Source organism: Semicossyphus pulcher, unplaced genomic scaffold, assembly GCF_022749685.1.
Source record: "Semicossyphus pulcher isolate SPU_LCO1_2020_fin unplaced genomic scaffold, fSemPul1.0.p SCAF_9, whole genome shotgun sequence".
NCBI classification, from domain to species: Eukaryota; Metazoa; Chordata; class Actinopteri; order Labriformes; family Labridae; genus Semicossyphus; species Semicossyphus pulcher.
In genome coordinates this window covers 31,990,601-32,004,452 of record NW_027211770.1, presented here as the reverse complement: position 1 = coordinate 32,004,452, position 13,852 = coordinate 31,990,601, and the positions used below count along the sequence as shown (strand labels likewise).

General features: G+C 44.6%; 1 protein-coding gene across 4 annotated transcripts in view; it reads left to right on the top strand.

Annotated features, from left to right (window-relative positions):
• The window catches only part of col6a4a (collagen, type VI, alpha 4a), a 63,405-nt gene that overhangs the window by 12,277 nt on the left and 37,276 nt on the right, over positions 1–13,852 (top strand). For all 4 annotated transcript variants that reach the window (XM_069656276.1, XM_069656275.1, XM_069656274.1 and 1 more), the window contains exons 3-5: positions 8,353–8,457; positions 10,409–11,017; positions 11,699–12,286. In XM_069656276.1, the coding sequence (XP_069512377.1) occupies positions 8,382–8,457; positions 10,409–11,017; positions 11,699–12,286 (1,273 nt within the window). In that variant the 5' untranslated portion in view covers positions 8,353–8,381. The remainder of the gene's footprint in view (positions 1–8,352; positions 8,458–10,408; positions 11,018–11,698; positions 12,287–13,852) is intronic.

Here is a 13,852-nt window from a genome sequence, read left to right as displayed (position 1 = left end):
AGACCTAATGCCAGACAACATCCTCTGTTGTTGATTTTTCAGTGTCAGTATCACTTTTTTTATCAACTTTTTGTTTGTTTGAGTACGATGTTTTCTTATAATCCACATCAAGATGTCCGACTCCATATGAAACTCTTTCAGGTCATCCTCTGCCTTGTTACGTTTGTGTCATTGTCTTACCTTCTCCTTGAACTCCTCAGTGAAGCTGACCCTGGTGCGTGAGGCGGCTCACACTTGTTAGACTCCTGTCGGGTCTGACAGGAGAGTTCTGGCTGTTTTCTATCAGTGCTGCTCCAAACAAGGCCTCTTTACGCTGCAATCCTCCGTTTAGATTAGCCGCAGCACAAACATCTGCCTTTCAAACAGTGCAATCAGCAACAGTAAATCTCACGGCAGGGATAAATTTCCACAGCGCTGGTGTTTCGTGTTCTAAAGCATCGGGGGCCACATCCAGGGGCCCGGGGGGCAGTGGGGGGGCCCGGGGGAGTCTGGGTGTCCTTGGGTGTTTGACAGGATCGTTACAGCGTACAGCTGAGGCTTGGGGGGTTCACAGGCTGTGTATTTCTCTTTCTCCAAACACCAGGCAGGTGTGACACATGTTAGTGTTTCACAGCACAGTATAGATTTACACAGGACGGGTTGTTGGCGATTCAGAAGGAGAGTTTCTGCGCTCTCACTGACGCCATGTTGCTGCTTTCACATCTCTCTGTGTGGAGAGGCCTCCTCGTCATTCATGTGTTTACAGCAGAATAATCCTGTTCACAGTTATTTCAGGTGTTTCTTATTTGGATGCATTTATTTTCATAATGAATTTCCATAAACTGACCATCTTATGGTTAACCCTTTCTTCCTTACTTTGGTTGCTGAGCTCTTTTGTGCAACGGTTTAATTAAGTTAAAGGGATTCCTTAAGCTTAAGACAATAAAGCCTTAAATGCTTACATTTAAAGGAAACCTTTAGGAGATGACCTCTTTATGCAACCTATTTTATTTAAGGATACTTTAACTGGACCTTAAAGGAAAATCTTAACTTGAGCTTTTTGTGCAGTCGGTCCGTGACTTCGGCTCAGGCTCAGGTTTTGGATGGGACTGAGATCAGGGAGCTGACGTAAGACGCGTTTCCACACAGAGTACCCAGAACTTTTACTACTTTTCAAGAACTAAAACTAAGGCAGTCGTGGCTGAGTTCCTACACAAATTATTTCATTGATGTATGAAAAAGTGACATCTGTTTTTACATGTTTGTACAACGATAGTGTCGACCCCAAAAATCAGCCCCAAGCCCCACCCCCAAAGTTCCTGTACTTTTGGAAAGTATTAACCGTCAAGCAGGGCATTTCTGGAGGCTAAAATAACGTCCCTGGTGCCTGCAGTGATTATGTTCCTCCAAAGGTTCCTAGTCCCCGGGGTAAGTTCCTGTGAGGATGTGGCACTACTTGAATCAGGGAAAAGACAAAAACCAAAACCTGGAAGAACGCTGTTTCTAAAATAACGACTGCTGTAAGACTTCCTCTCGCTGGAAGTGAGGCGTCCAAACCTTCAGAAGTGACCCAGAAAGAAGGTTGTTAGTGTGCCAGTGAGTAATGCTGCTGAAGAGTTTGCCTCTTCAGGTGAGAAATAACATGAGAAACACATCCAGACTCTGGAGGACAAGTTGTGCAATTATTGATAAAGAATCAACTTTAATTGTAAGAAGTGTTATGTCATGGGTGGAGCGACACTGACGAGCCTGTCCCCCTAACATTAGCCTCTTTACAGACACATGAATGCAATCAGTGTGAAGTGTAGAGACTGTGTGTTCGAACATGTGCTCACAAGATGTGGATCAGACTGTCGAGGTCGGAGTAATCCTGTCCTCATCCCGGGTCAGCACTAATTGCTGGTGCTGCCTCGGGGCAGCTCTGCCTCTTGGTGGGTCTGTGAGGAGATGAGAGAGCCGACAGACGATGATAAACACCGTGAGAGCAGCTGCGAGGGTTATGGGCCTTTTTTATATGTTTTTCTCTTTAAAAAGTCGACAGTACGATTGTTGTGATCCTTTAGGACACTCGCTTAAAGCTCGCTGTAAAACGGCTGATTTCAGCGACGAGTCAAAGTGGTTCCAGCTGTGCAGGTGATCCCTGAGAGGCAGCAGACTGAGACCCTGAACCCCTCAGCTCTGGCTCCTCCTCTTCCTCCGACTCTGCTGCAGAGCCCTGATTGTTTACAGCCTGTGGAAGATTGATGCCTTGAACTCTGTCTGGATGTGGGTGGTGGGCGGATGCAGTGTGTTGAAACCAGGGTTAATTCTGGTTCCATCTCAGTCATTTACTGTCTTTGCTTTAGTCACATTTTAGTCACTGGTTGTTTAGTTTAGTCTTTTAGTCAACAACATTTACATCAAATTTTCATCACTTAGTTTGTTTTCTAACATAATAAAACATCAGCGTCCTTAAACGAGTCGTTATCCATCCATCAGAAGCTTCTTTCGCTCCCTCGTTCCCTAAAAAAAGTGATTGCAAACCTTTTTGTTTTCATGATCTCTGAAAACAGATCAGTCGTTGCATGCAACCCGTCGTCAGTAGTTGCTTATGTGTGCAGGCTCTTTCCAGTTCAGTGTCTTGTGTCACAGACTCTCTGAGAAGAATCACGTCTTATCGTGCAACAGAATTTTTAAAATGTTTTTTTATCACCCTATAACCTAATATGATCCATAGATATCAGGGATGCACGATATTATCGGCCCGTTATCGGTATTGATCATTCTGGCTCTAATCAGCGCACTTTGGCGTCGCAGCTTTGTAATAAATGGTGGAATATTGGAACCTATATTCAGTTGGTGTGATTCATTTGATACCTGCATATAATTCTGTCCGGAGGCCCTTTGGTTGTTGATGTAATTATCGGCCCCCAGCTCACATCTGTGCAAACATCAGCGCTCTGTAACGGCTCACAGTTGTTTCAGGATGACCTTTACCCTGGAAGAAACACGTGATGACAAGTTAATAAAGAAGTTCAGTTAATAGATAAAATTCATTCTGTTCTGTTACATATAATTTCAACCATAACCCATCAATCAATAATTAGTCTTCATTGAGGAATGAAAAATCAGCTTACACATACAAGGAATCTGACTCCGGGAAAACCCCATATCTCCCGACATATACATCTATGTCTTATCCTGACCAAAGCTTTATTACGTCCAATCAGAGCGTCTTATTTCATAAATTGACTCCATTAATGCAGAAAGAAGTTACAGACTGGAAATTACAAGTCAGACTTCATCATCTAAAGGAAAGTTATTTTTACATCATGTTATTGTCGCCTGAGTTTCTGGTGTTGACGTGAGGAGGAAGTTGTGATGATAAATGTCACCTTTGTGGAGCTGTGGAGTGCGTCTCTGACTCTCCACCTTGTGTTACTCCCCGTATCCGCTCGCCATCTTTGTGCAACCTCACAAGACTCCGGCTGCTTTGCAGGATTACATGCGGCTCTTGGTTTAGTGCAAACAGTTTGTCCAGCGTGTAAATGATTCCTGCATGTCTGTTGGAGAGGGAGTCAAAGTATAGAGAGATCAATAATGTGACACACCAGGTCCGCCATATAGAAAAAGCTGGTGTGCGTTTTGGGACTGGACATTCAACGCCGGAGTTCAGCCTTCCAGTCACTGCGTATCTGGTCGGTTCTTGTCCTTTATTGAATCTACAGCACAGTAATTGTCCGTTTGAGACATAATTCTGTGTCACGGCTACGGCAGCAACAGGCTGCAGGCCTCCACCTGTACATGAACGCTGCATGAGCCAGTCAGAGTTGTCCTGTATCCATATCAAGCTCAGACTCTGCTGAAATCACAGTATCAAGTATTGATGAGTAATCAGTGTTTTTTCTCCAATAATGTGAGTATTTTTTCAGTGCACTGGCATCTGAGGGGGACTCTGTATCAGCCAGTACTCAAGTGTAGGCATCAGGAAGGACTGAACAGCCAGAGCGGCTCCATGCACACCTGCCCAGTGCCTTTGTCCATCGCACTATAAATGTGGTCAATTTCATGAAGTCTCCATGACGACCTTCCTGTCCGAGCTTCTGACAGCAGCTTCTCACCTCCTCCAGCCTTCAGCTGACCTCCAGAGAGCCGTCAGACTCTGAAAGTCTCCCCGATCAGCCTGACTCCAGTTTGGACCGACCCTCTAAACAATGAGGCCCCTCGTTCTTTACCATCAAACCCTCCGTCCATACAGCTGAGCCGGAAAGAGCTGCTCAGACTCTGCCTAAATAAATCTCGTTGGAGGTCCGTGTAAATATTAAACGCTGTAGAGAGCCTCCTCTCAATCAGCCTGTCACCGGAGCGCTCTGCTGTGATTACCTTCACGTGCTTCACATTACACTGAGCCCCATTTCCTCCACTCAGGGCCTCAACCATTTGGCCGGTGATTAAACACACGCTGAACCGTGTTTGTGGGGGCGGGGGGTGTACACACATGCTGATACATGTACACCCACATTCAGATGGAGGCGCGCTCTGGCTTAACGCCCTCACATAAGAGGGCGGACACATACAGTGTGAGAGCTGCTTATTGTCACTCTCACTGAGCTGCTTTCACTCTCAGAGGACAAAAACCCTCCAAACATGATCTCTGCAGCGTGGAAAAGAATCCGTCTCTGCAGAATGTCTCCCTCCAGGTCTCTTCTTATTCCATTGAACCGAAAAGATGAATCTAGTATGAACATGAAAGAACACAAATGTAGGTTCTTTCCCTGCACACGGAGCAGTTTGTTCAGCAGAAAGATTAGAGACATGAAACCTCTAAGAAGGAAAAAAATGGATTTAATAAGATTTAATCTACAAACAGACGACAGAAGCTTTCCTGCAGCAAGAACCGACGTGATGCAGCACAAAACATTCACGTGCATGTGACTCCCCACGTCTCCTGGGATCTTTAAAGGGTTCTGTGCATCTTGTATAACTAACAACACACATTTGTGAGCTGCAATTCGGTAGATGAGCACTTAAGTTTCAGCTGTCACTGGTTGTTCATGTTTTTATACTCGGTTAAAGGAAAACTCAGTGTCAAAGTGTTTGCTCAGCAGAGAGCTGAGCACAGCCGATGTTCAGAAACGGACGTTTAACAAGCATGCAGGACTTCTGTAAGCTTGTGACATTTTGACATGTACTGCACTTAGCCGACCTGCAGCATGGTCATAGTGTCCAGGCGGTCAGGGTGTTGCTAAACATGCTAGCTAGCTAGGAAAGCATGTCTGGAAGCCAGTATATCACTGCACGTGCAGCCTTTCAATGGAAAACAGTTGACAAGAGTAACAAAGTTAATTTTTCTGAAACCTCCGAGCGTTTTATTTTGCTTCCTCGATCAGGCACAACAATGAATAAACGAGCGCCTGATTTTCCTCGACTCCAGACAGAAGCGTGACAGAGGAGACGAAAAACTTTAATTACATTTGGAACTTGAAAAACCGTCTAATGGAAATGTGTCGCGGCCTTTAGTTGGATCCAGATGCGTCTCACACGAGCACGTCACAGATGTTTTAAATACATCTTTGTTAATGTAACTCTTCAGCTGCTCTTTGGTCTTGTATGAGCGATAGGTGAGGGAGTGTGGCGGTAAAGATGTAGACATGCATCCGAGGGAGTCGGAGGCTGGGTTCTCCTCTCTGTCTGTATCTCTGTACGTCAGTGAGCAGCTTCCAGTGAATTCAGGATGTTTAACTCAGTATTTTGATGTGGGGAGACGTCGTCTGAAGCCCTCAGAAGGCAGGAAACAGAACTATCTCACAGTAAGCAGAGCCAGATGCTGTGAAAACCAACACTTTTGGTCGTGTGGGTCTTTTGTGGCACCAATGATTCATGTGGCTGCAGGAGCAGGAGGGTTCTCAGGAAACGCAGCTGGAGGAGGCACGGGGGGACATCAGCATGTTAGAGGAGTATGAAGTGTGGGACAGAGGAGGTGTGAGTCACACAAAAGATGTTGTGTATTAGAGAGCACAGCGACAAAAACCAGCTGATGCTGAGGGCGTTTCTGCGCTGAAGACGTTGAACTGGTTTTGTGAAGAAAAAAGGCACAAAAGAAAACGTTGGTGGGCACAGGCCTTAAGTCTGCATACCCTCCAGGTACTGATCAGCTCTGTTCTTCTATTTAATAAATGTCTGTTAGTCTCTATCTATCTCTGAATGAGGTAACACAATGGTGACTGAGCCTATGCGCCCACTTATGAAAGCCTTTACATTTGCAGTCTATAGTATTATTATGGACTGGCTGTCTGTGGCGACATTCACAAAAAAAACCCCCAGGCAACGCGCAGTTGGTGACGTGTTTTCAAAGATGGATGACTACAGATACAACTTCAACAAGAAGTGAAAATCCAAAGAAGAAGAAACAAACTCGACGCTCAGATGAAGCAAACAGTCTGAAAAGGAAAGCGACAGTCAGCCAGGAAAATCAAGAGTCGACCGTGGACGTCACACATGCAGCACTGTCTGGATAACTGTGTGCTCCTGCAGTTACCGTTTATCGCCACAGGTGCCGCCAGTGAGAATCTTCACGATAACTTCAGGCTCATTTGCTAACGTAAACTATAAAACTTAAAAGGTGAAATGATCGATGATTCAATCGAAAGAAAATCTCAATATTTTGATAATCAATGAATCGTTTGTGTAAAACATATCTTTGCCAGCTGCTTAAATGTGAAGATTTCCTGCTTTTTGTCACCGTCTGAATAAAGTTCTTGGACTATGTTTAACAAAAATAAATAAAACAAAAGAAGACGCATCTTTAGGATCTGCAGAATTGTGCAGTTTTTACATCTTTATGACATTTATAAGACTAAAGAATTAATTGTTTAATATTAAGAATAATAAGCATATTAAGGCGTCTCAGCCCCAGTAGGTAGCAAGCTAGCTAGCAGGGAATGCTAACGGAGCAGCCAAACGTTTGTCTTGTTTGTTCTTGTGTTTTTGTAAAGAAGAGAAATGACAGCATCCTTCAGAATGATGTGTGGAACGGGATTAACGTTAGCGAGTCATTTCTGGCTCTGCTTTAACTGGTTTTGTTCTAATACTTTGAGTTTGACTTTTACAGTCTTAGGTTTCACTTTTCTTCTTTTTGCAAAGCATTTCAGTGACTTTGTGACCCTGTCTGTCCCTGGTGATTATCCCTGGTGGACTTATTTTCAGTGCTCTGATACAGGCTAGATTGTGACCTCGCACTGCTCTCTGGATGATTTATTCAGTGTAATAATCCCAGTTATCATCTTATGTCACTCAGAGGAGGTTAGTTTACAGCAGTGTGAAGCCACAAAGACGCCCACATTGCACACTCATCAGCCCTCAAATGTTACACGGCTGCCAGATCATGAGTATCAGCTTTCGTAATCAATGGGAAGGGTCACATTAAATTATAAACATGTTAGATTCATTTGTGCTCAGCAGCATCCCCCATAATCATGATGGAGGTCAGTGATCAGGACAGCAAAAGTGTTGTAAGTTTTAAATCCATCAGTGATGCCGCCTGAGACGGAACAGGCAACTATTCTGACTCACTGCTGTTTGAAATCTTAAAGGGATAGTTCGGTTTGTCTGAAGTGGGGTTGTATGAGATACTTATCTATAATAAGTGTACTACATACAGTGGATGCCGTCCGGAGTGCCGGCACGGATGCTAGGCTATATGCTGCTGCAGATAGGGTCAATTTCACACGTAATTTATCCACTGATAAGAACATGTAAGGACTTAAAGCACACAGATATTTGCTGTATCACAACTAACCATTTGAAACTCCAAAGTGAGAAAAAATGACACAAACAAACTTCATGATTCAGGCAGCATTGTTGTCATGTTGTCACACACTTAGAAGAACAATCTGAGCCTGTCAGTGGAAACAACAAGAACTTTTCGTGGACGACCTTTGACCCATCAAGGATTATGTTGCAGCCATTACAGCCTGTTTCACTGCTGCAGGCCTAGCTTTAAGAACACCACTGTTACTCTTTAAGTTAATTATCTCAGTTCTCTCACCACCACCATATGCTGTGGTGTATCCCCATTAGCCAGGCATGCTAATGTTAAGCTAATGCTTTGGCACACTGATTAAAGGTTTCGTAAATTCCTCTTTTAATGCAGGATTCCTCAAAAAGTCAGACTTGTTTGTTGTGCAGCTCAGCACGCCACAGCTTTATGGTGTTGTTTTGAAGTTCATGTAGAGCCCCGGTGGGTGTGTCCGGTTTCTATGTCTGTAAATGTGTGCAGTCAATTGTAACATGATTTGCTGGAACAAACGTGCCCCCCCGCTGCTCCTGAGCGCCTCCAGATGGGAAACAGATTTGTTCTCTGCGTTTATGGCCGTCTTTGTCTTTGTGTTCTAGTGAGAGAGAAACCCGAGAGCCGTTCCAGCATGGAGGGGAGGCGGGGTCTTCTCCTCAGCCTCATTATGGCTGCAAGCTTCTACTGCAGCGCTGCTCAGAAGACAGGTGGGTGTGATTATGCAGCTCTGACTTAACTTCCTGCATACCAGCACATCAAGGATCATGGCAAACGTGCCCCTAACTTAACATTACATCAGCCCATCTGTAAAACCGATTTATACTATTTGTGTACATAAAGCACGTAGGTACACACACACACAGTGCATGCCATCACACACATACATTATAATGGGCCTTACAGAGCAGGAGTGCGTGGTGAGTATTTAAGGAGCACTATTACTAACTCACACAAGAATGTGTTTGCTGTTGCACCTGAAGATGATGCATTAATTCACTTACAACCGCACTATATATTGTGAATACTTCGACCCCCAGTGTCTCACTGCATAAAAGATATTGATCCTTTATTTAAATTAAATCAGGGTATTGGAAAAAACTGGAAACGGGAAAGGGTCCTGGAAAGGGTGGGCAATGTAGGCCGAGGTTGGGCAAATAAACAAATGAGTTAAAGGGGCTATGTGGAGGTTTGAGAGGCAATATAAATTTAAAGATCCCCTGGTTTGCAGATGTGTGAATGGATCGTAAGATAACTAAAAGAACTTGAAGGTCTAATTGGTTCTACGGTCTAACAGCGTCTGGACTGACGTCTACATGACGGACTCGGGAGGGTTTTTCCAGGAAGATACAAAGGATGTGACGTTTCTGCTTCTTTTCAGCTCCCCTACAGGGCTAACACTGCTGACGTTAGCTTAGAAAGGGAGGGTGCTAATGTTAATGACCAGCACCCAACACAACCGAGTCCGACACAAAGCGCTCAAGGTTCATATCTAGAACGGGAAAACTAGGTCCAACATCAGCAGGTCATTCGATACTTTTAGGGACCTTCATTTGGTCAGTTAGCTTTCCATTAGCTCGCTTGCTGTTATAATAAATAAATGGTGAGGTTACCCTGAGTGGATAACATGAGGTGCTTTCTCCCGACTCCTTTGGCCAATCTGGCTCGTAATATGGATAGCTTGCGGTTTATCGGCTTACATAATTTAGCTACCGACCCCAGATCCATGCTGATCGGGCTGAACATTAGCTTGCTTCCTCACTTATGTTATCGCTAGCAAAATACTTTCCGAGTAGCTAGCGTGATCCGTGAAACCAACATTTGTTATGACAGATGTGTTGATTTTGTAGCCAACGGTGCAAGGCAAAGGAGGATAAACAACATTTACCGGTGGATCACATCTATCACGAGTACGTCCGGCACGTTTGGTGGAGGCTTTGGATACTTGCTCTGACTACAGAGTGCAAGAAACTAGAACCTGGCCATCACTGTCACTAATAACCACCATTTTTATCTAAAGAAAAACTCCACATAGAACTTTTTAGGGCGTCAATTACAGGCTTGTGACAGAATGCAAAAACTCCTGTATTGCATGAAAGTCAGATGCATTTAAAACACCAAATCACCATTAGAACATATTCCATTTCAGTAGGAATACAACACACCTGAATCTCTTTGAGGTGTTTCTAGCAATGACCCAAGGACAGAGTGACCTGGCTTTGTATGCAGCCAGGCAGATAATTGTAAGGTATGAGAAAGTTGAGTTGAGCCAATGGACAGGTGTTGAACTGTTGCAATGATAAAGAGACGTTTGAAGGACAGGTGTGATCGGATCAGCTTTTTGTTTGCACCATCAACACGCTCTCAAAGAGACGAACTTTGCTTCACTTTCCTCACGCTTATGCATCCACCTCAAGGTAAGTGCTTTCAGAGTTCCTGTCCAGAAACTCTCCACAGCCACAACAAGCTGCTCGTTTATTTCACCTAACCTGCACACAATTCAAGCAACCCACCACTTCTATCTGTAAATCACGCTTTCACCACTGGCCGGCACGCTTTCTAAGAACCACAAACTGCTCGGGTAGTACGAGCTGTCCTTGTAGCACTCTGTGACGTCTTATCTGCCATCCTTCCCAATGGCTTGACCACCTTCCCCCTCAGTCTGCACCCAAGAGGCTGTAGCCGACATCGTCTTCCTGGTGGACGGGTCGTGGAGCATCGGAACCGAGAACTTCGAGCAGATCCGTCAGTTTCTGTCCACGCTGGTCAACAGCTTCGACATCGGGCCTGATCACGTGCGCATCGGGCTGGTCCAGTACAGCACTGATCCACGCACCGAGTTCCTGCTCAACACCCATCAGAACAAGAAAGATATCCTCCAGTACATCAGCAAGTTGCCTTACATGGGAGGCGGCACGCAGACAGGACAGGGCTTGGACTTCATGCTGAATAAGCACTTTGTGCAGGCAGCAGGAAGCCGTGCGCATCAGAAAGTGCCGCAGATTGCTGTGGTGATCACCGATGGAAAGTCCCAAGACAACGTGGAGGCTCATGCCCAGAATCTGAAGAGAAAGGGAATCGTTCTCTATGCAATCGGTATCAAAGATGCAGATGAAGACGAGCTGAAGGAGATAGCCAATAAGCCGCACAGCCAACATGTCTACAGCGTGTCTGATTTTGCTGCTCTGCAGGGGATTTCTCAGAGCATCATCCAGACGCTTTGCACGACTGTAGAGGAGGCCAAGCGACAACTCATGCAGTTAACTAAAGGTAAAATGTGTCATAGCACGCAGCGTGTGACGATTCAGTGAGCAACCACAAGTTAGAATTAAAGAAAAAAAGATGCGTAAGGGTACCCTGAGCAGTATGTTTTAAAGGAAGACACAATAGAAACTAAGGGTACCATTACAAAAACCTTGAAACTAGTAAGAAGTGAAGAAAACATACCATAAAACAGACGCTAAGAATACCATGAAACCAACAGTAAAGGTTACTCTGAAAAAGACATTTACATTCTGAGAAGTGAACAAAACAAACCTTAAAAACGACCCTAAGGTCACCTGACAACAGATGCTAAACAGACGCGACCTGGTGGGTCTGTATGAGACGCCAAAGAGGGGCCAATACTGATTGTATACCCAAAGCTTTCTCATGAACCGAGGATGAGAACGCTTTGGATATACGGGAAATATCACGCTAAACATTTCATATGATTTCTTTTAAGCCAATGTATGACGGCACATATGGAAGAAATAAGGCACAAGATTCTCAAAATTGCACCTCATGAAGTAATGTTGCCTCAGTTGATGTCTCTTCCTTTTAACTCCTTTTGACACAGTGAGAAAACGTCTGGTGTAGAATATTAACTACATAGACTCAGGGTCTGTGTGTAAACAAACACACAGACATGTTCCTCTGATTGTTGCTGACTTGTTTCTCCCTTCTATCCAGAATGTGCCCAAGCCACTGTGGCCGACATCGTCTTCCTGGTGGACGGCTCCTCCAGCATCGGCATCAGCAGCTTTCAGGAGATGAAGCAGTTTCTCAGAAGCGTCATCTCAGGCCTCGACATCGGCCCTGACAAAGTCCGGGTCGGCTTGGCTCAGTACAGTGACCAACCTTACCAGGAGTTCCTGCTGAAGGATCACATGGACAAGGATTCCCTGCTGGCTGAGGTGGACAAGTTTCCCTACAGAACAGGAGGAACAGAAACAGGTGAAGCCATCAACTTCCTCCTGAGGACGTACTTCACCGAAGAGGCGGGGAGCCGATCCACACAGCGGGTGCCTCAGATCGCTGTGGTCATCACAGACGGGGACTCCACTGATGATGTTACAGGGCCCGCACAAGCCCTGAGGCAGCACGGAGTCATCGTGTTTGGCATCGGGGTGGGACAAGCCAACCAGAACGAGCTGAGGGCCATCGCTAACCGGCCTCCAGAACGCTTCGCGTTCACCATCGACAGCTACCAGGCTCTGCAGAGGCTGACTGCTGGTCTGCTGCAAACTGTGTGCATCTCTGTGGAGGATCAGAGGCAAGGTGAGGAATTAGACCAAACACTATTAAAAGTTATTTATCCCACAGGGAAATATGAGAATCAGGAAAACAATCCTCCAAACGTACAAAAGGTACTGAAAAGTGTCTCTGTAGGGATCCTTTCTGTCATGTTGTCACACACAACAATAACTATCTGAGCCTGTCAGTGGAAACAACAAGAACTTTTAGTGGACGACCTTTGACCCATCAAGGATTATGTTGCAGCCATTACAGCCTGTTTCACTGCTGCAGGATGAACACATCTACTGAGACATTTAAAACCTTGTGTTCCTATAAGTCATTGTGTAAAAACAGAGTCCTGGCTTTAAAACACCAGAACTTTCTTCTCCATCTTTCTGGTAGTTGTTGTTAAACTTTTCTTACCAGGGGGAGGGGGTGAGGGAAATCCCTCTGAGTGCACCATAACTCCACCATAACTGGTTACGGGTGCAGCGAACACAGGTCATCAGAAGGGATTCTATGAACTTTGTTTTTAAAGATTTTATTTAATAATGTATTTCAATGTTAAACTCAGTTTGTTTTTGCCTGTGTGTCTATGCAGTTCTTGTCCCACATGTTATTGTAAAACTGGAATCATTTTAAGACATGGACTTAAACGAGATCTCAGATATCTTCACCTTAAGTCTTCAGTACAAATTAAACGCCAAAAAGAAAATTGGATCCTACATTTCCCATAATGCAACTCTTTCATTGGTTCCTCACCGACTACTGAACACTCGTGTCTTTTAAATCTATCACATCAGAGACTCCCCGTCATAAATGTTCACCTCTCAAAGCTTTACTTATGTGTCCTCTCTGAGATAGCTGTGGTGACATCATTATGACATCATTGTCAGAGTCGCATACAGGACCTCCTCCAGAGCCATACGAGACATCACACAGGTGTTTTCACAGGCTGAGTAGTAATCCAGCTGATGTCAGTGTTTTAAGTGAATGTTCCTTTTCCTCTGAAGCTTATCTTTTTCCACATTACACTTCCAGTGCCTCCAGTCTGCAGGCACAACACATAAAGGCTCTGTAGTGTTTATGGAACCACTGGTGTTTGAGGTCCGCTGGCACTGATGCCGTGTCAGCCACAAAACACATCATGAGGAGACAGAAGTGGTTTGGGAAACGGGACAACTGGCTGTTTTGCAGGTTTACGTTGCTGTGAAAGCTCTTGTTGTGGCCTCATTTAAACCGTGGGACTGAAGATCCAGTTCAGCTCTTCCCATCCGGATCATGTTTAGCTATTTAACATATTAAGAATACTGCTTTCACATGTTTGAACTCGGAGTCTACAAAATGTCAAATCATCAAACTGAAAAAAGGATCAAATCTTCGCAGCGCTCCCGAATGATATTTTGAAGTCTAACCGACTTTGGTTTATGGTTTAGTTTAAGTTGCTCCAGCAGTAATCTTGCATCACCTTAAAACACTGAACACTGAATGTAAAATCATTTATAACGTGTATTTTCTAATCACTGCAAAACTAAGTTAAACCAAACGTACACATGCTTTTATGAGTCATGTGACCTCCTGCTGCTTATTGTGGGAGACATCAAAATA